Source organism: Aptenodytes patagonicus, chromosome 17, assembly GCF_965638725.1.
Source record: "Aptenodytes patagonicus chromosome 17, bAptPat1.pri.cur, whole genome shotgun sequence".
NCBI lineage: Eukaryota > Metazoa > Chordata > Aves > Sphenisciformes > Spheniscidae > Aptenodytes > Aptenodytes patagonicus.
The window spans coordinates 9,067,102-9,082,897 of NC_134965.1; the positions used below are offsets into that span (position 1 = coordinate 9,067,102).

Sequence of the window (15,796 nt, forward strand, 5' to 3'; positions counted from 1 at the left end):
CACTGTACTTATCTGTGCTTTCCAACAGCTGAGCAAACCGGATGACTGAAGAAGGGTGGATTTGCGTTTTTAGGGTAGTTTTGAGCCTGAATATAGTTTTACTCATTTGGCAGATTAGCTTCTTTGGATGTTGTCGCAGCATCAGCGGGCCCCTACTTCGAACTTCATTTGTACAATTCTGAGGCGCCTTGTCTATACCAAAATGCAGATTTCGTAAGCAGGGTAAGTTCTCTGGGAGCTTCTGTCGGTGTTCGGTGTAGGTGTGGTGCTTTTGTAGAGAGTGAAATCTTCAAGAGACAAAGATTAAACCTATCTTTCAATTGGAGAATCCTTTTCTGTTGTGCTTGTTTCTGTTTTTCTGATTTATAAATTTGTCCTTCTCCGGAGCCATGCCACGCTGACTTACTGGGCATTCAGAAGTGAAGAAAGATAGACCTAATTTTGTTTGTGTTTCAGTCTGATGCACTGTTACACTTCCTAATTTCTGTGCCAAGGGGATCCAAAATATACTATCATACAAACTAAACTTAAATAATATATTAATCTTCCACTGAAAGCTTCAGTTACTGTAGTGACTATTGAAAGTAATACCTAGCTTAGTAGAATAGTTTTTATTTCAACTCCGTAAAATTTCTTCTTTTTATTTAATTCAGAGACAGGCAGGTAAATAATCTTAAAGATTTTCCTCAGGGAAAAATATTGCTTTTCAGAGTCTTTTAAAATTTCTGTTAGGAAAAACCTTCATAGGAAGAACAAATTTCTCACCAAGAAGAAAATGACTTTCTGATAGCACCTTATGTCAACTAATGCCCTTCAAAAGTTTAAAAGTCTTACAGAAAGATGAAACTCTTTCTATCAAGTGTAACTTTCTGCTGATAGGATTCATATACCATAAATAATGCACAAAAGTAAAAATGAAATTTTACCATCTTTCCCCTCGGGGAGGGGACTTTTTTTTTATGAGCTAGTAAGAATTAGGTCGTAGGTGCTAGAAAGCGTCGTGGTCTGTGCTGTGGATGTTCGAAAGATCCTGTGAATGAAACGGCTATTGGTAGTCACTTCCACTCCTCTGCCCTTAAGGAAGAAAAGACACTTGACCCGTGATATCACAGCTGAGTGTTTCTTTTGATTTGTAGGATTCTCTCTTTAGCCACTTTGTTTATAATGTTATTGAGCTATAGAAATATAGATATGTATTATTTGTCTTGTTCTCAGATAAGCATGAGGTGAGTCTGTGATAGTGTGTAAAGTGACACTTACTGTAGGAGTGGCAGAGTCCCATTCACCATTACAGATAAACGCCCTTTTCTTATCCCCAGTGCACTGGAGGTGAGATAACTCCTCAATGTCCTCAGAATCCCCTTCAAAGTAATTCCTAATACTATAAATCAACGCAGTATTTTTGTCTCACTGCCCACTTCAAATAAGCCACTTCTCTGGTGGCCTGTAAGTAACAATTAACTAGATAATGGGAGTAGAAAATAGTTACAACAAAAGAAGACACTCCATATCAGGTTACGTAAGCGACACTACTTATGATTTGATGTTCTTGAGACTGTTGCACTATTTTTCTCTGTCATAGATTACAGAAAATGATAGTGCACAGGAAGATGATGATGATCATCTAAAGCAGTTAGTCATTAAACTAACAAGACAGAGGAAGGAAAGAAGCTGATAAGCATAAAAAAGCTCCATTACCTCCCATGAGATTTGCGTGGATATAGTTAAAACAAGAAGTGAGCTCCCGTAGGCCATATTGTCAAATGCCCTAGCTTAGTTTTCATCTAAGCACGCAATTAATCGTGATTAAAAATGAGAAACAGACACTACCTCAGCACTGTAGCAAGGTATTTCTACCATTGTGCCTGCAGTTATTTACTTGTGCAGACTGAGATCTCATTTAAAATAGTCTTTGTAGCTGAGACTACACAGTCAAATCTCCCATGTGCTTTTGAAAGTATACAAAAGTATACACGTATACAAAAGTGAATCTTTCCTCTTTTTCCTTCCCAAATTGTTTCCTTAAATCACAGATGGTTCAGTAGTCCTTCATCATCCAATACAACTTCAATGCTATCTTTCACTATTTTCACCCCTCCTAAACAATGTAGCCTGCTCTCAAGTCATTGCTAAAATCTCTGTGGTGAAAACTGGCTGCAGATGGGGCTTTCGGTTGCTCCCCCCGCAGATGGCCCACGCAGAAACATGCTGCCATATCTGAGCAGCTCCAGCATCGCTCACAAATGAGAGGCTCTTCCCTGCGTCCATTGTGTGCTTTAGAGATTTTTAACCTTGGTCTTTATTTTTGCCAGCTCTTCCTACCACTCTCTCTGACCCCTCCAACTTCACACACCTACCAGCTGTGCCCCTCTCAACTTGGCAACTCCTTTTGCTGACACACTTTTTGACCTATTAGTCTGTTTCCAACTATTCTCTTCCTTTAAAGTCACTTCTTTTGTGAAGCTATTTAATTCCCATTTCCATCTTGTTCTAATCCCCTTATATTTGATTTATGTCAAATATCACATTTGCCTCTTCTCTGGATGAGAAATGTCTTTGCTCGTAAACTGCTGTGTATTCTTAAAGTATTTGGTAAGAAGTAAATAGCAGAATTATTTATAAACTGAGCAAGACAAGAGTCATTTGTTTTAGCTGTGTTAAGATTAAATGTTTACCAGTGTATTCACTGATACAACATGTGTCTGAAGACTACATGAATTGCATAGACATTCATAGAATGTCTATTGAATAGACATTCAAAGGCATAGACAAAGCCCTTTTTCCTACCTCGAATATGTAATATCCAAGTTCAGTTCTTTTGTGCACTTAACTGCAGCGAAAGCTATGGTGTACTTTGTATGCAAGTGTACAAAGTAAATCATATTTGCCCTTTATAAATTATTTCTATGAAAGTTGCGATATGAATTCTTAGGAAACACATCCAAACTAGGCATATTTCTGAGTTGCACTAGTGTGAACATGTCTACCAATGCTAGAAAACACAATAAAAATTTATTTTCATGCCTGTTTTTTAAGCCAACCTTTTCAAGGTAAGGAGTACTTTCCAATATTTCAGATTTCTTCCCTATTTCGTTCCGTGACAAGAAATTACAGCTGCACTTACGTGTGTTTGGGCCTTGTAAATTCTCAGTTGTCTGTACTTGGGATTGAAAATTTCCCATACTTAAACATTTGCCGTTTATGCATTAATAGATTTTCATTCAAATATCAATGTATTTGATATGCCTGTCTCCTCTCTCATACCAGGTGTCATGTCTTTTCAAACACGCTTCACAATCTGCTTTCTGTATCTTGATATTCCCATAATGAAGAAATTCCAGTGCTAAGGCACATTGACAGCACTGTGACAGGAGTAGAAAGTTTGTGTGTACATTTGTCACATTAAGGAAAGTGGAGGTAGGAGAGGAAAAATGTGTAGTTCATTTTGTTCAAACTTGCAGGCAAGGGATTTTTATCATTTGTCCTTGGGTATGGAGGGCACTCCCCTGATTTCCTTGGGAATGGGTCCGTCCTCTCGTAAAACTTACTATTTTTACATTCAGTCAATTTTAAAGTATCCTGAAGTCACCTTCTTGCCTTCAAATTATCCTTGGTGATTTAAAATGATGCCCTTGAGTATTATATTGAGAAATAGGAAGATAGTTATTCATTATTACTTACAGAATTCATGTTGTGGGTGTTTATAAGCAGATAACATGCATTAAGATCCCTTTGTGTCATGTGGTGCTGACCGTTCCCATCCAGTAGAGGCATGATTTTTTCTTTTTCCCTGAAGAAATGTTGAGAAGTGTCACCAGGACACAAAAGTCCTTGATGTTATCCATGTGATTGTTTGTTTAGCTGAGCTCAGCCTGGGCATCGTATTCAGAGTCTGTCTGTTGCTTCTGCTATTCTAATGCAGTGGAAAGTTTCGGGGCTTTTTATGTGTTCACTACCCTTCATGTCTGAAATGTTCCTTCACACGTTGTATCTGTTGCACAGGTCTTCCTGGAATTTACCACTTTTCTGAAGTTATCTTGGATAAGAGCAGGCTACTTAGATTAACTGTAAATATGCACAAATTTTAGGGCTACTTATAAAAGTCATTGTGCTCTTTTTGTTCCTCTAAATAACATATACTGTCATTGTGATTGACAGACTCCCTTCAGTTTAATTTAGGCACATGCTTGAATTTATGGTTGTCCTAGATTTATGGTATCACTTTTAATGGCACTTTTCTTAGAATGTAATTTAATCAATCATGAATATAACCCTCCAGCCTTGACGCATAAAATGGCGTGTATGTGCTTAATAACTGAAAAATGAAAAACTTTGAAAAAATATCAAGATTTGTGCGCTTGCATGTGAAAAGACTGTAAATAGGCAATTTGGTCACTATACTTTCTTCAAATGAACAGGAGTTAAGTAACTGTGAATCTATCTACTGCAGAAACATGATTAAAGATAACAACGAAATTATTCCACTAATGGGCAAGAAAACAAATCCGTCTGGTATTCCCCCTTCAAACCAGCAAGAGAAAAAGCCAACTGAAAGCACTCCCACAAAGAAAAGGTAGGATTTTAGCTCAGTCTAAAACACTAAAACTCCGTTTTATCTCATTTAGTAGATATTTGCACTGAAATATCACTAACATCTTTATTCACGCTGCATATATGAATGACAGAGACCTGGTGAGCACAAGGTGCCTTCAAAAATATATGCTTATGCTGTTTAGAAGTGGAAGAGTATCCTGGTTAGGTAAACGTATGATGTGTTTACCCTAATGGGACAAATATTTAACCTCTATCCTAGAGACACCAGACTCATGCACCAGTCTTAGGTTTGTGTCTCACATCAGCTGGGCTTTCTGCATCTACTATATAACTGTATAAGTTTACACGATTGTGGTCTAATGATGGTTAGTGTTTCAGTAGGGGAAGGTAGAGTGATCTTTTTAAAAAGATCATGTGGCAGGGTACACCAGGTTTTATATAAGAGATGCTGGCCTGAAAAAAGGAGCATTTCAAACTTAGCCTCACATGGGAATGTGACAGATTATAGAGGCGCAGAAGTGAATTAAAAAACAAAGGCTGGGAGAGCAGGAGGTTTGAAAAATCTCATCACAAACAGAAACCTGAATTCACTCTATTTTTCATTATTCTGATTAACAAGACTTCATTATTTTATAAAATATTCACTTTCATTCATAATTTATGCCAGAGAATCAATACAAGGATTAAGGGTTTGTATATAATATGAATGGGGAAATATAAGCAGTAATTAATCCCTGATACTATGCTGTTGAAGTCAACTAAGTTACTGTAGAGTGAGGATGAATTTTCATTCATAAACTTTTCACTCTGTGGCTAGTTACTAGCTATTACAGCAATTTTTGAAACTCTGAAGGCCTAGGCAATTGCGGCTGTTCTGACACTTATAATTCTTATTAATCAGAGGAATCACTTTCCACAGAAACGGTGTCATTAGTTATTTGAGACCCACTGCCTGGGTGGCCCAATTTGTTCTTCTGTCATTAAATTCAAAAAGAGAAGCTCTTTGGTTGTATAAGGGGAGATGGGATGTCTGAACAGCTCACAGTACACCTAGTACTTCAAAAAGGGGCAATTCCATGAAAGATTGAATAGTTACAACAAATACTGGCAAACACTACCCCTCAATTACTTAAGCTCGTATCTCACATTCAGTTTTGTGGCATCAGTAACCTTAGGGGTTTTCCCACCTCTCAACCAAGAGCTCAGGGTGTGGCCAACAACATTCCTGTAATATAAGGAATGAAGATCATATGAATTTTAATGCAGAGGTTTAACGTGTTCTATTAATTATATGTTTCTATGCTGCTTGTACTTCTGCTGCTTCAAAATGCTTCCTTCTTCTGTGCCACTGAGCAGCTAGTGCACCTCCACGGGTGGCATTTCTCACTTGACAAAACATATTGGCAGTATGCACTTTCTGAAAAGACAATGACTTCCCCTTCTTGAAGGTCCTGGTATTTGGGTGGACTAACAGTATATAATTAAGTACAGGAAAACCGACAGGCAGGCTGGGAGGAGTGCTGCCAACGTTGTCAGAGACTGATTATGCTTGTGGGCAGTGTTCCTGAGAGTGTGCACCATAGCCACGTAAGCACTTGGATATTCGTTGCCAGTTGTCAACCTGCCTTGCATGGTGGCTTTTGGCTTTTTTTCTTCCCCTGTGGTATCCCCAGATAACCCACGTGCCAGGATAGGTTAGGTATGTCAGCCTCCAAAACAAGGCCCACTTCATAGCTGCTGTACATCTATTGGATGCCAAAATCTTCAGCATGAACACACTGTTGTTGGGCCAAGGGCAGGTGATATGGTCCAGCAAAGCCTAGAGTGTGGCACTTCTGGCTTTCTGGAGGTTCAACTGTGATCTCCAACAGCTGTATGCCTGTTGTGACAGCACCTGCACATCATGGTCAGGGAATGCAAAAAAGCAGGATAAACCCATGTTTTTCGCACTCCTCCTTAGTCTCTCTGCCAGTCCAGGCCCCAGTGAAACAACAGTGATTTGCAGCAGCTATGAATCTGGCGAGCCTGGTAGAAGTGATGGCAACGGTCCTGTTTTTGTCCAGGTTTTTCCTGTACTCTGAAAAGCACCCCTTACCGAAGTAATTTCAGGGACGCTGTCCTGCTAACCAGAAGTGGCATTATACTTGCTGCCTGCTTAGAATACGTTCACAGGCACATCTCAAATGTTAAAGGGTCATATATGTTTAAACAACCACATACAGGGAATTAACACTTGGATCACCAAGCCATGGAAAATGAGATGAACTAGGGCCATTAGATCATCCTATTTTTAGCAGATATCAACAGGTGGTTCAGTAGTGTCCTAATAATATACTGCATTTTAGCATCAGTATGTGTACTTTAATTCAACCGGATTCTTTGGGGAGATGCTGTCAAAAGAAAGAATAAACATCCTATGGACTAAACCATAAATATTAGGTGAATTGGAAACATTTTCCAGGTGACTACTGGATCATTTTAGAAATGTAAGACAGTTTCTGAACAATAGGCCATGTGGGAGTCGCTATAGCCATCACTGAAACTCCTCTCTCTTTGGTGAAATGTAGCAATCTTAATGAGATCTAGTAATACCAAGCCATTGATTTTGCCTCTCAACTCTGCAGGATTTTAAAGGGTGAAATCTTCCTATTCTTCTCATGTTCCCTTTTCTGTGTTGTTTCAAATTTCATTAACGTTAAACGTCATGCACTGACTGGCAAGATTACACGTTCAGTCCTGGATGGTGGAAATGCCTGATGTCATTTAACATGTGACCTTTCAAACTTTCTGACTTAATGATTATCACTGCTGATGGGTTTGAAATGATCCATCCAGATGGCTCCTGGCTGGAGAAATAGGGACTAGAATGCAGTAGATTAAAAAGCATATGCATGTGTGTGTGTATGCATACGTGTATGGCTGTTCAATAAATGTCTGCTGTTGCATTTAGCTATTTGCACAGAAGTTGGATGCAAGGCTGGTTTTAGGCTGCTGGGGTAGCTGCTTAGACATGTCAGGATCTGATGCCATGTATCCTAAAAATATCTTGGGATCTTTTGCCCATCTGCCAGCATGAAGGTGCTGGGCACAGTGTTGGAGGTTGGGATCCCCCCAGGGGAAAGCAGATAAGCCTCTGTTCCAGTGTCCTATTAGGTATAATGCCAGAAAATATAAATTGTCAACCTTGTCCTAGGTATGTACGTGTAGCGCTTTGCTTATTTTATGGTTGAGCTTGCTTTTTTTACTAATATTTTTTTAAATGCACTGTGTTCAACAGTTCACACTTTTTTCTGGAGATTGATGGTTTTGAAAGCAATGCAACTCCAAATAATACATCTCCCCCTGTGTTTTCAAAACCAATGGATTCAAATATTCGTCCATGGTAAGTTATAGATGCATATGCAATAGTCATACTGCAAATATATCTATTTTCTTTTCAGCAGCTACTCCTTATTTCTCCTTAGACTTCAGAGCTAAAATTTCATATGGCTTTTCTTAGCTTTTGGTCACTTCAAAGACAGAACTCCATTGGAGGTCAGTTGTTGCTAGATGACTTATCTTTGAGTTTATCTACTGCTGTCATTTACACTGAATAAATGAGGCCTCAGATTTGAATAAATTTAAAATCAGTACTGTCTTTTTTTTTCCTTAGCTTCTTATTTATGATACGTTAGGACAAACTCCATGCACCCATTTGTGTATTATCTGCTGCGTGAGGACCACAGCTTAATTTAGCACACCCTATTCCCAGCTGTGTGCTGACATCCTCCCCTTATTGCTCATTAACAATCAAACAACATGAAAATGATGAGTCTGAAATATTTAAAGGCAGCCATTTATGCTGAATGAATAGAGAAAAATTATGACTGGGAAGAATGCACTTAATTTTTAAAAATGTGTGGGGTACTAACAGCCAATAATTATGACTAAGGAAAATATGCATCAAATCTAGAATAAGCCCAGAATGGCCAAATGTTTTTGTGTCTGATGGATGTCTGGTCAGCTTTTTGGAATTAGCTGACAGTCTTATTTTGGTTTCAGAGGAGAGGTATCCAAATCTTTCCCTCTCATTCAGGGACAGACCTGCACAAGACACACATATGCTTTGTCACCAGATTCCTCACGGTTTTCTGCAGAGAAGTGATGGACTGAATAAGAATGGACTCTGAGCTACCAGCTTTAGTTCAAAGGGAAGAGAATATCTGCAGAGCAATGCTGAATCCTTGCATTACTGTCCATACATCCGTTTTGTCAACAACTAATAGTTCAGGCTTTCTAAGTTATTAACCTGAGGTAGTTCATCAAATCTGAACCTTATAGAAAACAAAAATACAAGTAAGAAAAATCATAATAAATTAATTTTTAAGTCAGATCTGCTTTTAGGAATGTTTGGAAATGATGTACAGCAGTTACAAATTACCAATGCCATTTAAATCCTTAAATTGATTACCTAAATATGTATTTAGGGCCCAGTCCTCAACTTCTTTTAGCTGAAGCTTCCATTCAAGTCAGCTGCAAAATGCTCTTGAGTTGCCTACAGTGTACTGTGTAGTAAATCTTTAGGTAAATCACTTTCATTGTGTGCTTGCAACCCATGTACCGTTACTGATTTAGCACTTGTTTTGTGGCAGATGACAAATTAAGCATGTGAAAAGGAAGAATGTAAGCTTCAAGCATTCAGGATGATGCATAAAAAGCAGTGAACGTTAAAAAAAATGAAAAAAACTTCCCACAGTTTCAGGATCTGTAATGAAATAACATAGTAAAACACAAAACAGGTTGCTTTGCTAATGATTTTTTAAATATAATAAAATCCTGTGGGTCTCTTCATTTTTACCACTCACTTTAAAATTCATGGGGGAGATAAAATGATAGAATTAAAAAACACAATGTCAAATTAGACTAATTTCAGCTCTACTGCTTCCTAGTATTGACGGATTCTTCATGCAATTTGCTAAAATGTCTTCCAGTATCTTCCTGACCTAGCACTTATGCTTTTCTGTTTTCTGTAGTGCATCTGGAAATGGGGAAGATATGGATTCCCCACAGTCTCTTCAGGATGATGCGACTGAATATAGCCCTAATGTAGACAGTTGTTGGTGAGTGGAGACACAAAGTATTTCTTAGTACATTTTCAATGGATTAAGTCTATGGTAGGGTAGATATTACCTATTTTGCCTGCCATGTTTTAGAAATAAGTTCATATGTGTGCATGCATTTTTGATTCTTCAGTAATTAAATTTTGAAATAAAAACCTCTAACCTCTGCTTTTCTCAAATCTCATATTTAGTGTGAGGATTCTTCATGTATAATGTCTGTTTCCTAGATGACAACACAGGACCTAAACACCATGCACGACTAGGCATGAGCTAGGAGCATTTGATTGGGGGAAAAATATTAAATCATTCTTATTCCAGAATAATATATGATCAGAGGTTAAAAATTATCTTCTGCTCTGAGTGGGATGGGTGCAGCTGGAGTGCAGCATCAGGGAACTTCAGGCACTGAAGTCAGCGAGTTGTGGATAGATCAGAGAAGTATTTCTTAACCTTTGTTTCAGAAGAATGGATAAACTGGGAAAAAATGCAAAACAAAAATCAGTTGGAAAATGTACATTTTTATTATAAAAACCCTATCACTAGCCACTTATCTGCAAATAAGCAATCTGCAGAAATATTTTGAGATCCATGCCAAGATATATATGGAAGCAGGGCAAGCATATGTAGTCTGGGGCAAGTAATTGTATTTTTTTCCTTTTACACAGAAAATAAAATAAAACACAGTACATTGAATCAATGATTTCATTAATTTTTCTTATAATTCAGTGCCAACCTATCACAAGGACCTGAGCAGACCAGTGCTCGGAAGAAGTTGAAAAGATACATATTTCGGGCAGTATCTGAGGGGAATGTGGAAGAACTGCAATGTCTGCTCGCAGAGCTGAAGGAACGATCAAACGCGTGTACAAACATGACTGTGCCAGGTAAGCTGTGCAGTTACCTGGAAGATTGTTAGTTCTTCTGGCAGCATATGTGTAGTCTAAAACTGGGAAATATCTCTATGCAACAGCTACTTGCCTGTGAATTTGCAGTCACTTGTTTGCAAAGTAATGTATGTCTTATTTCCTATTTCTAAATGAAAGCTTAAGGTATTCAATCAGCCACCTCCTTGCTGCCTCCGAGACAACACTGGAGAGTATTTGTCTCCTACTTACGATACATGGAGGGTCTATCTGCACTGTGGTCCCATAGCCATACCTAAGCTAGCCTTCTGCAGCACAAGACTCAAAGCTATGTCTCTCTTCAAACTGCGGTCAAATTGCAGTATAGACAGGGCTTGTGATTTGTGCAGCATGGTAGAACGGGCAGAGAAGTTAGGAGAGAGTTCTGGGTCTGTCTGGAGTTATCATAGCAGTGGGATGTCCGAAAAAGAAACCCAGTGCATTGGCTACCTGATTAATTAGTACCACATCTCTGAATGCATCATCTCACCAAGTATACATAGCTCAAATACAAAGTGAATAGGATGAAGTAGTTGTTTGGCAAATAATTTATGTTCATATATATCCCTCAGGTTCCACCCCTAATAAACAAAAGATTAGAATTATTTTCCATCCACTTTAATAAATAATGATGATCTAATCTCAAAATTCACTCTTGTAGATTATCTGATGAAAAAATTCACAGCTTCAGATACTGGCAAAACTTGCCTGATGAAAGCTCTGCTGAACATCAACCAAAACACAAATGAGATAGTGAATATGTTACTATCCTTTGCAGAAGAAAATGGCATTTTGGAGAGATTTATCAATGCAGCATACACAGAAGAGGCATATAAAGGTATTGCCATCTGATACCAATTTCAGGTATATGGTTAAATATACCATCCATAAAAGTAATGTCATCTTCAAACATTCTGATGATGGTTTAAACTCCTAAAACAACTTTCATTCATTATCACTGGTGCTATCCATTGTGAAACATCATTGATGTTTCATAATGTGCTTAAGAGATTCAATGCTAAATACCTGTGTCTGTTGTTTTAGGCCAGACAGCTCTAAATATTGCCATTGAAAGAAGACAATATGAAGTAACTCAGAGCCTTATAGAAAAAGGAGCTGATGTCAATGCTCATGCCCAGGGTATTTTCTTTAATCCCAAACATAAGCATGAAGGCTTTTATTTTGGTAAGTGGAAATGCGATCTCTCTGGAAAAGTTAGGAAGGAATACCCAATGCCGTAAGACAGTACGGAAGACAGGCAAGTGTGAATCATTACTGTACCTAAACCTAGATTAGGAAACTTACATCACAAGATATAAAAATGGCATAGTACCTTCTGTAAAAGTAACTTGCTAGAGTGCAATGTATTATAAACACTCAGAAATAACTGTAAAACATTTACAAAAAAATTGTAAATGCTGAATGGCAAATAAAATGTAACAAATTTGATTTTGAAGATTTTCTCCAAATAATGTTTTCATGCAAATTAAGCTTTTGTAAAGCAAGAGCTAAATTCAATACAATCAATATGTAAATGTCCTTTCATATATTAAGATGCTTAACACAGTCACTCTTTCATAATATGATTTGAATGCTTGTAATAAAACATGAACGCGTTACATTTTATAATTTTGTAGGTGAAACTGCACTGGCGTTAGCTGCATGTACCAATCAACCAGACATAATTCAACTGTTAATGGACAATACCAGGACTAATATTACTTTTCAGGATTCCAGAGGAAACAATATCCTCCATGCATTAGTTACTGTGGCAGAGGACTTTAAAACCCAGAATGACTTTGTAATCAGAATGTATGATATGATTTTGTTGAAAAGTAAAGACAGAAATTTGGAAACAACAAAGAATAAAGAAGGTTTGACACCACTACAATTAGCTGCAAAAACTGGGAAATTAGAGGTGGGTATTATTTCAGTAGCACCTAAGAGAAATTAAGTATGGAGAGAGTCAAGGCCAACTATGTACTCAGACGTTAGTGCTCTGACATGTAGTTTTCCATGCTGGTTATGCTGTACTATGTATCAGTAGTATTTGGTGAGCTAATTTTGTTCAAAATACAAGCAAATATTTCTATTGCAATGTTGTTTCTACCCTTCAAGGTTTCCCTCTAACAACCCCCTCTCTGTACAAAATACACACGCTGTTTAAAAACAGCCTTGCAAACCCTTCTGTTGTACAGAAACTCAGAAATTCTGCATTTACTACAATACTACACTTATACAATACACAGTCTTTGAATGTTTTCAGAAAAACCACTAGAACTGCTCTGTTATGCTGCTGTAGAATTTGGCTCTCGTAAATCAACTGTATTGTGGTAAAGAATTGACAATGGGATAATTTAGAAAGTAATTGATTAAGTTAAAGGAAGATATAAAAGAGATATAAAGACATTAGAAAAATGTCTCTGACAGAAAATCTGGAGGCATTAAAAATACTGTATTTATTTCCTAGAGGTCTGTCATCTCTAACACCGCTTACTGAATAACAGAATTACAAATGCATTGAATTGCACTACTGTAGAAACTATGATAGTGAAAAGGTAGGGGTTTTGGCAAGTATGTATGTGTGCTTTCTCCTTTCCCAGGAAGAACGTATCTGCTTACAAATGATTCTGTTAATGTTTTAGATTCTGAAATATATCCTGAGCAGAGAGATAAGAGATAAGCCTAACAGGAGCCTGTCAAGAAAATTCACAGACTGGGCTTATGGTCCTGTTCAATCTTCTCTTTACGATCTGACAGAACTAGATACCACCGCAGACAATTCAGTATTGGAAATTATTGTCTATAATACAAATATTGGTGTAAGTTACCTATTTCTAAAATATATACATATTTTCTAGCAGTACACTAATTTCAGATGTGTTAGCCTGTACGTTTGACTGAATGACTTGTAAAACAGTAAACAGTTAATTTTTGGTTCTCAGTTTTGTATCAGGAGCAAGATGAATTTTATACCCCTGTAGACTGTCAACTGTCAGTGAATATGCATTCAGCTCCTGAAACACTGGCTAGGCATTTGGGGGCTGTTTTTTCTAATTTGAAGTGTTAATTTGCCTTGCATAGGAACATAATTATGGCCCAGCTGGTCAGACCAAAGCTAGAGTCTTGTCTCCGTGGAGCGGCCACTAGCAGCTCCTAAATAGTGCATGAGAACAGGGCAAGCAAACAGAAATACTTTACAAGAATACTCTGCCTAAAGTTCTAAACTTTACTAACAGGTATGTATTTTTGACATTTAGGAAGGACCTTATCACAGAATGTTAGCTTTTCAAAGCCAGAATTTTACACTTGCTAAATTAAAATACTGCCATAAAACTTCTGTAGGAAGCAAGACCAGAAGTTCACAGTACAGTTTTAGCTCAGTCATAATTTACCAGAGTATGGCAGGTTACCCCAGCATGAGTGGGAGTTGTCCCATCGCATCTTGTCAGGTTAGGGTCTGACATATATGATGTGTTAGGGTCTGAGCATAGATGTATTTCTAGATCAGCAAGGACAGATTCTGAACGAAATACAGAAAATACATGCCTGAAATGATCTCAGTTTCCTTACAGATGGCAAGTTCAAATCTTAATTTTTTTTTTTCCCTACAGAATCGTCATGAAATGCTGACTTTGGAGCCTCTGAATTCACTCCTGCGAATGAAATGGAAGAAGTTTGCACGACACATGTTTTTTATGTCATGTTGTTTTTATTTCGTATACAACGTAACACTAACGTTAGTTTCCTACCACAGGCCTAATGAAAATGAAGTGAGTACAGCAACTTAATCTCAGCAAATTTTACTGCTTTAAAATGCAATATTATTTCCTGAATTGTATTAAAATGCTAAACCAAAAACAGATATCAGAATATCTGGCTGTAGCGAGACCAGGTTATCTCACATCAGGTCTTTGTATCTGGAAGGAAGAGCAGCAGAAATAGGAGATTTGCATTTTGTGAAAGTGACCCAAAATACAAATACATAATACAAAGACAGGTAGTTAAATTTCTAAAAGTGTGGGGAGGGGTTTTTGTTTTTCTTTTAAGGAAGAAACTTCTGGCTTTTCAAATGTACATGTTAGGGGGCAGATTCTGTAAATCCACCGTGAAGAAAACTTTCGGTGAAAGGGAAGAAACTGGGTACCCAGAGAGCTCCATAGGTGAGGCTTCCTGTTATTTTGCCTTTTACCTTCAGGTATGGAACTCAACCTTTCATTTTGGACCTGTCTTACAGGCTCCACCTTATCCACTCGCTCTAACACATGGTGTGGGATGGCTGCAGTTATCAGGACAGGTGATGGTTATGTTAGGAGCAATATTTTTAGCCATAAAAGAGGTAAGACTTTTTAATAACAAATACGTAACAAAATAGGTAAAGAAATTCTCTAGATTTATGAATACACTGATGATGATCTTGGAAATATGTCTGGAATATCTTTATACGTGTAATGTCTAAAAGTCTTTGGCACAATACATCACTTATTCAGAATGACTGGGAATATATATTTGAATATAACTGTATTGCTCTGTGAAGCAAATATGAGGGTTTTTTCCTTTCAAATTCTCAAGACAGAGATTTTATATTTGTATAACATCGATGTTGTCAAATTACTGGCTTTAGGGACACTGTTGAATTAGAACTTGTAACGGGGAAAAAAAACAGGGTATAATTTTTTTACCATATACTATAAGTAATTAAAAACAGTAACTAACTTTCAGTTATGCCAGAGATGACAGAAATTTAAACTTTGAAGTTGCAGCCCTACAAAAAGATTTTTAATTTTAGAAGTTATGTCTTACCAGTAGACAGACTTTTTTAGAAGACCAACTTCAAATAAATTATTTTGAAAAATCAATTTTGAGGCCTGCTTTCTCTTACTACCATTTCTGTATTTTATATATCTGTCTACATAGAGTGTAGCTATCTTTCTGCTTAGGCCCTCAGACCTGCAGTCAATTCTCTCTGATGCGTGGTTCCACTTTGCATTGTAAGTCTGTCATGCGTATATTTTCTACTATATACCAAATGCTTATCTATTTCATGGTCACAGAGAATGTAGTCCCATAGCAGATGCTCACTTTTTTTCTAGATTATCAGTTTTTAGAGGGATGCAGCTTTTCTGTAACACACGCTAATGGTTGCACGGGTCGGTAACAATACTGGGGGTTGATGTGTACGGACTGGACTTTTTCCAAAGTACACTACTGTCTTTAGCTTCGTCCTGATGCTGTATCTCT

General features: G+C 37.5%; 1 protein-coding gene across 1 annotated transcript in view; it reads left to right on the plus strand.

Moving 5' to 3' along the window:
* Positions 1–15,796, plus strand: part of TRPV3 (transient receptor potential cation channel subfamily V member 3) — a 22,636-nt gene continuing 6,840 nt past the window's right edge. The window contains exons 1-12 of the mRNA XM_076354835.1: positions 1–222; positions 4,451–4,573; positions 7,832–7,936; positions 9,567–9,653; positions 10,380–10,537; positions 11,217–11,393; positions 11,600–11,740; positions 12,193–12,473; positions 13,201–13,377; positions 14,170–14,328; positions 14,793–14,894; positions 15,473–15,546. Of these exons, the coding sequence (XP_076210950.1) occupies positions 4,455–4,573; positions 7,832–7,936; positions 9,567–9,653; positions 10,380–10,537; positions 11,217–11,393; positions 11,600–11,740; positions 12,193–12,473; positions 13,201–13,377; positions 14,170–14,328; positions 14,793–14,894; positions 15,473–15,546 (1,580 nt within the window). The 5' untranslated portion in view covers positions 1–222; positions 4,451–4,454. The remainder of the gene's footprint in view (positions 223–4,450; positions 4,574–7,831; positions 7,937–9,566; positions 9,654–10,379; positions 10,538–11,216; positions 11,394–11,599; positions 11,741–12,192; positions 12,474–13,200; positions 13,378–14,169; positions 14,329–14,792; positions 14,895–15,472; positions 15,547–15,796) is intronic.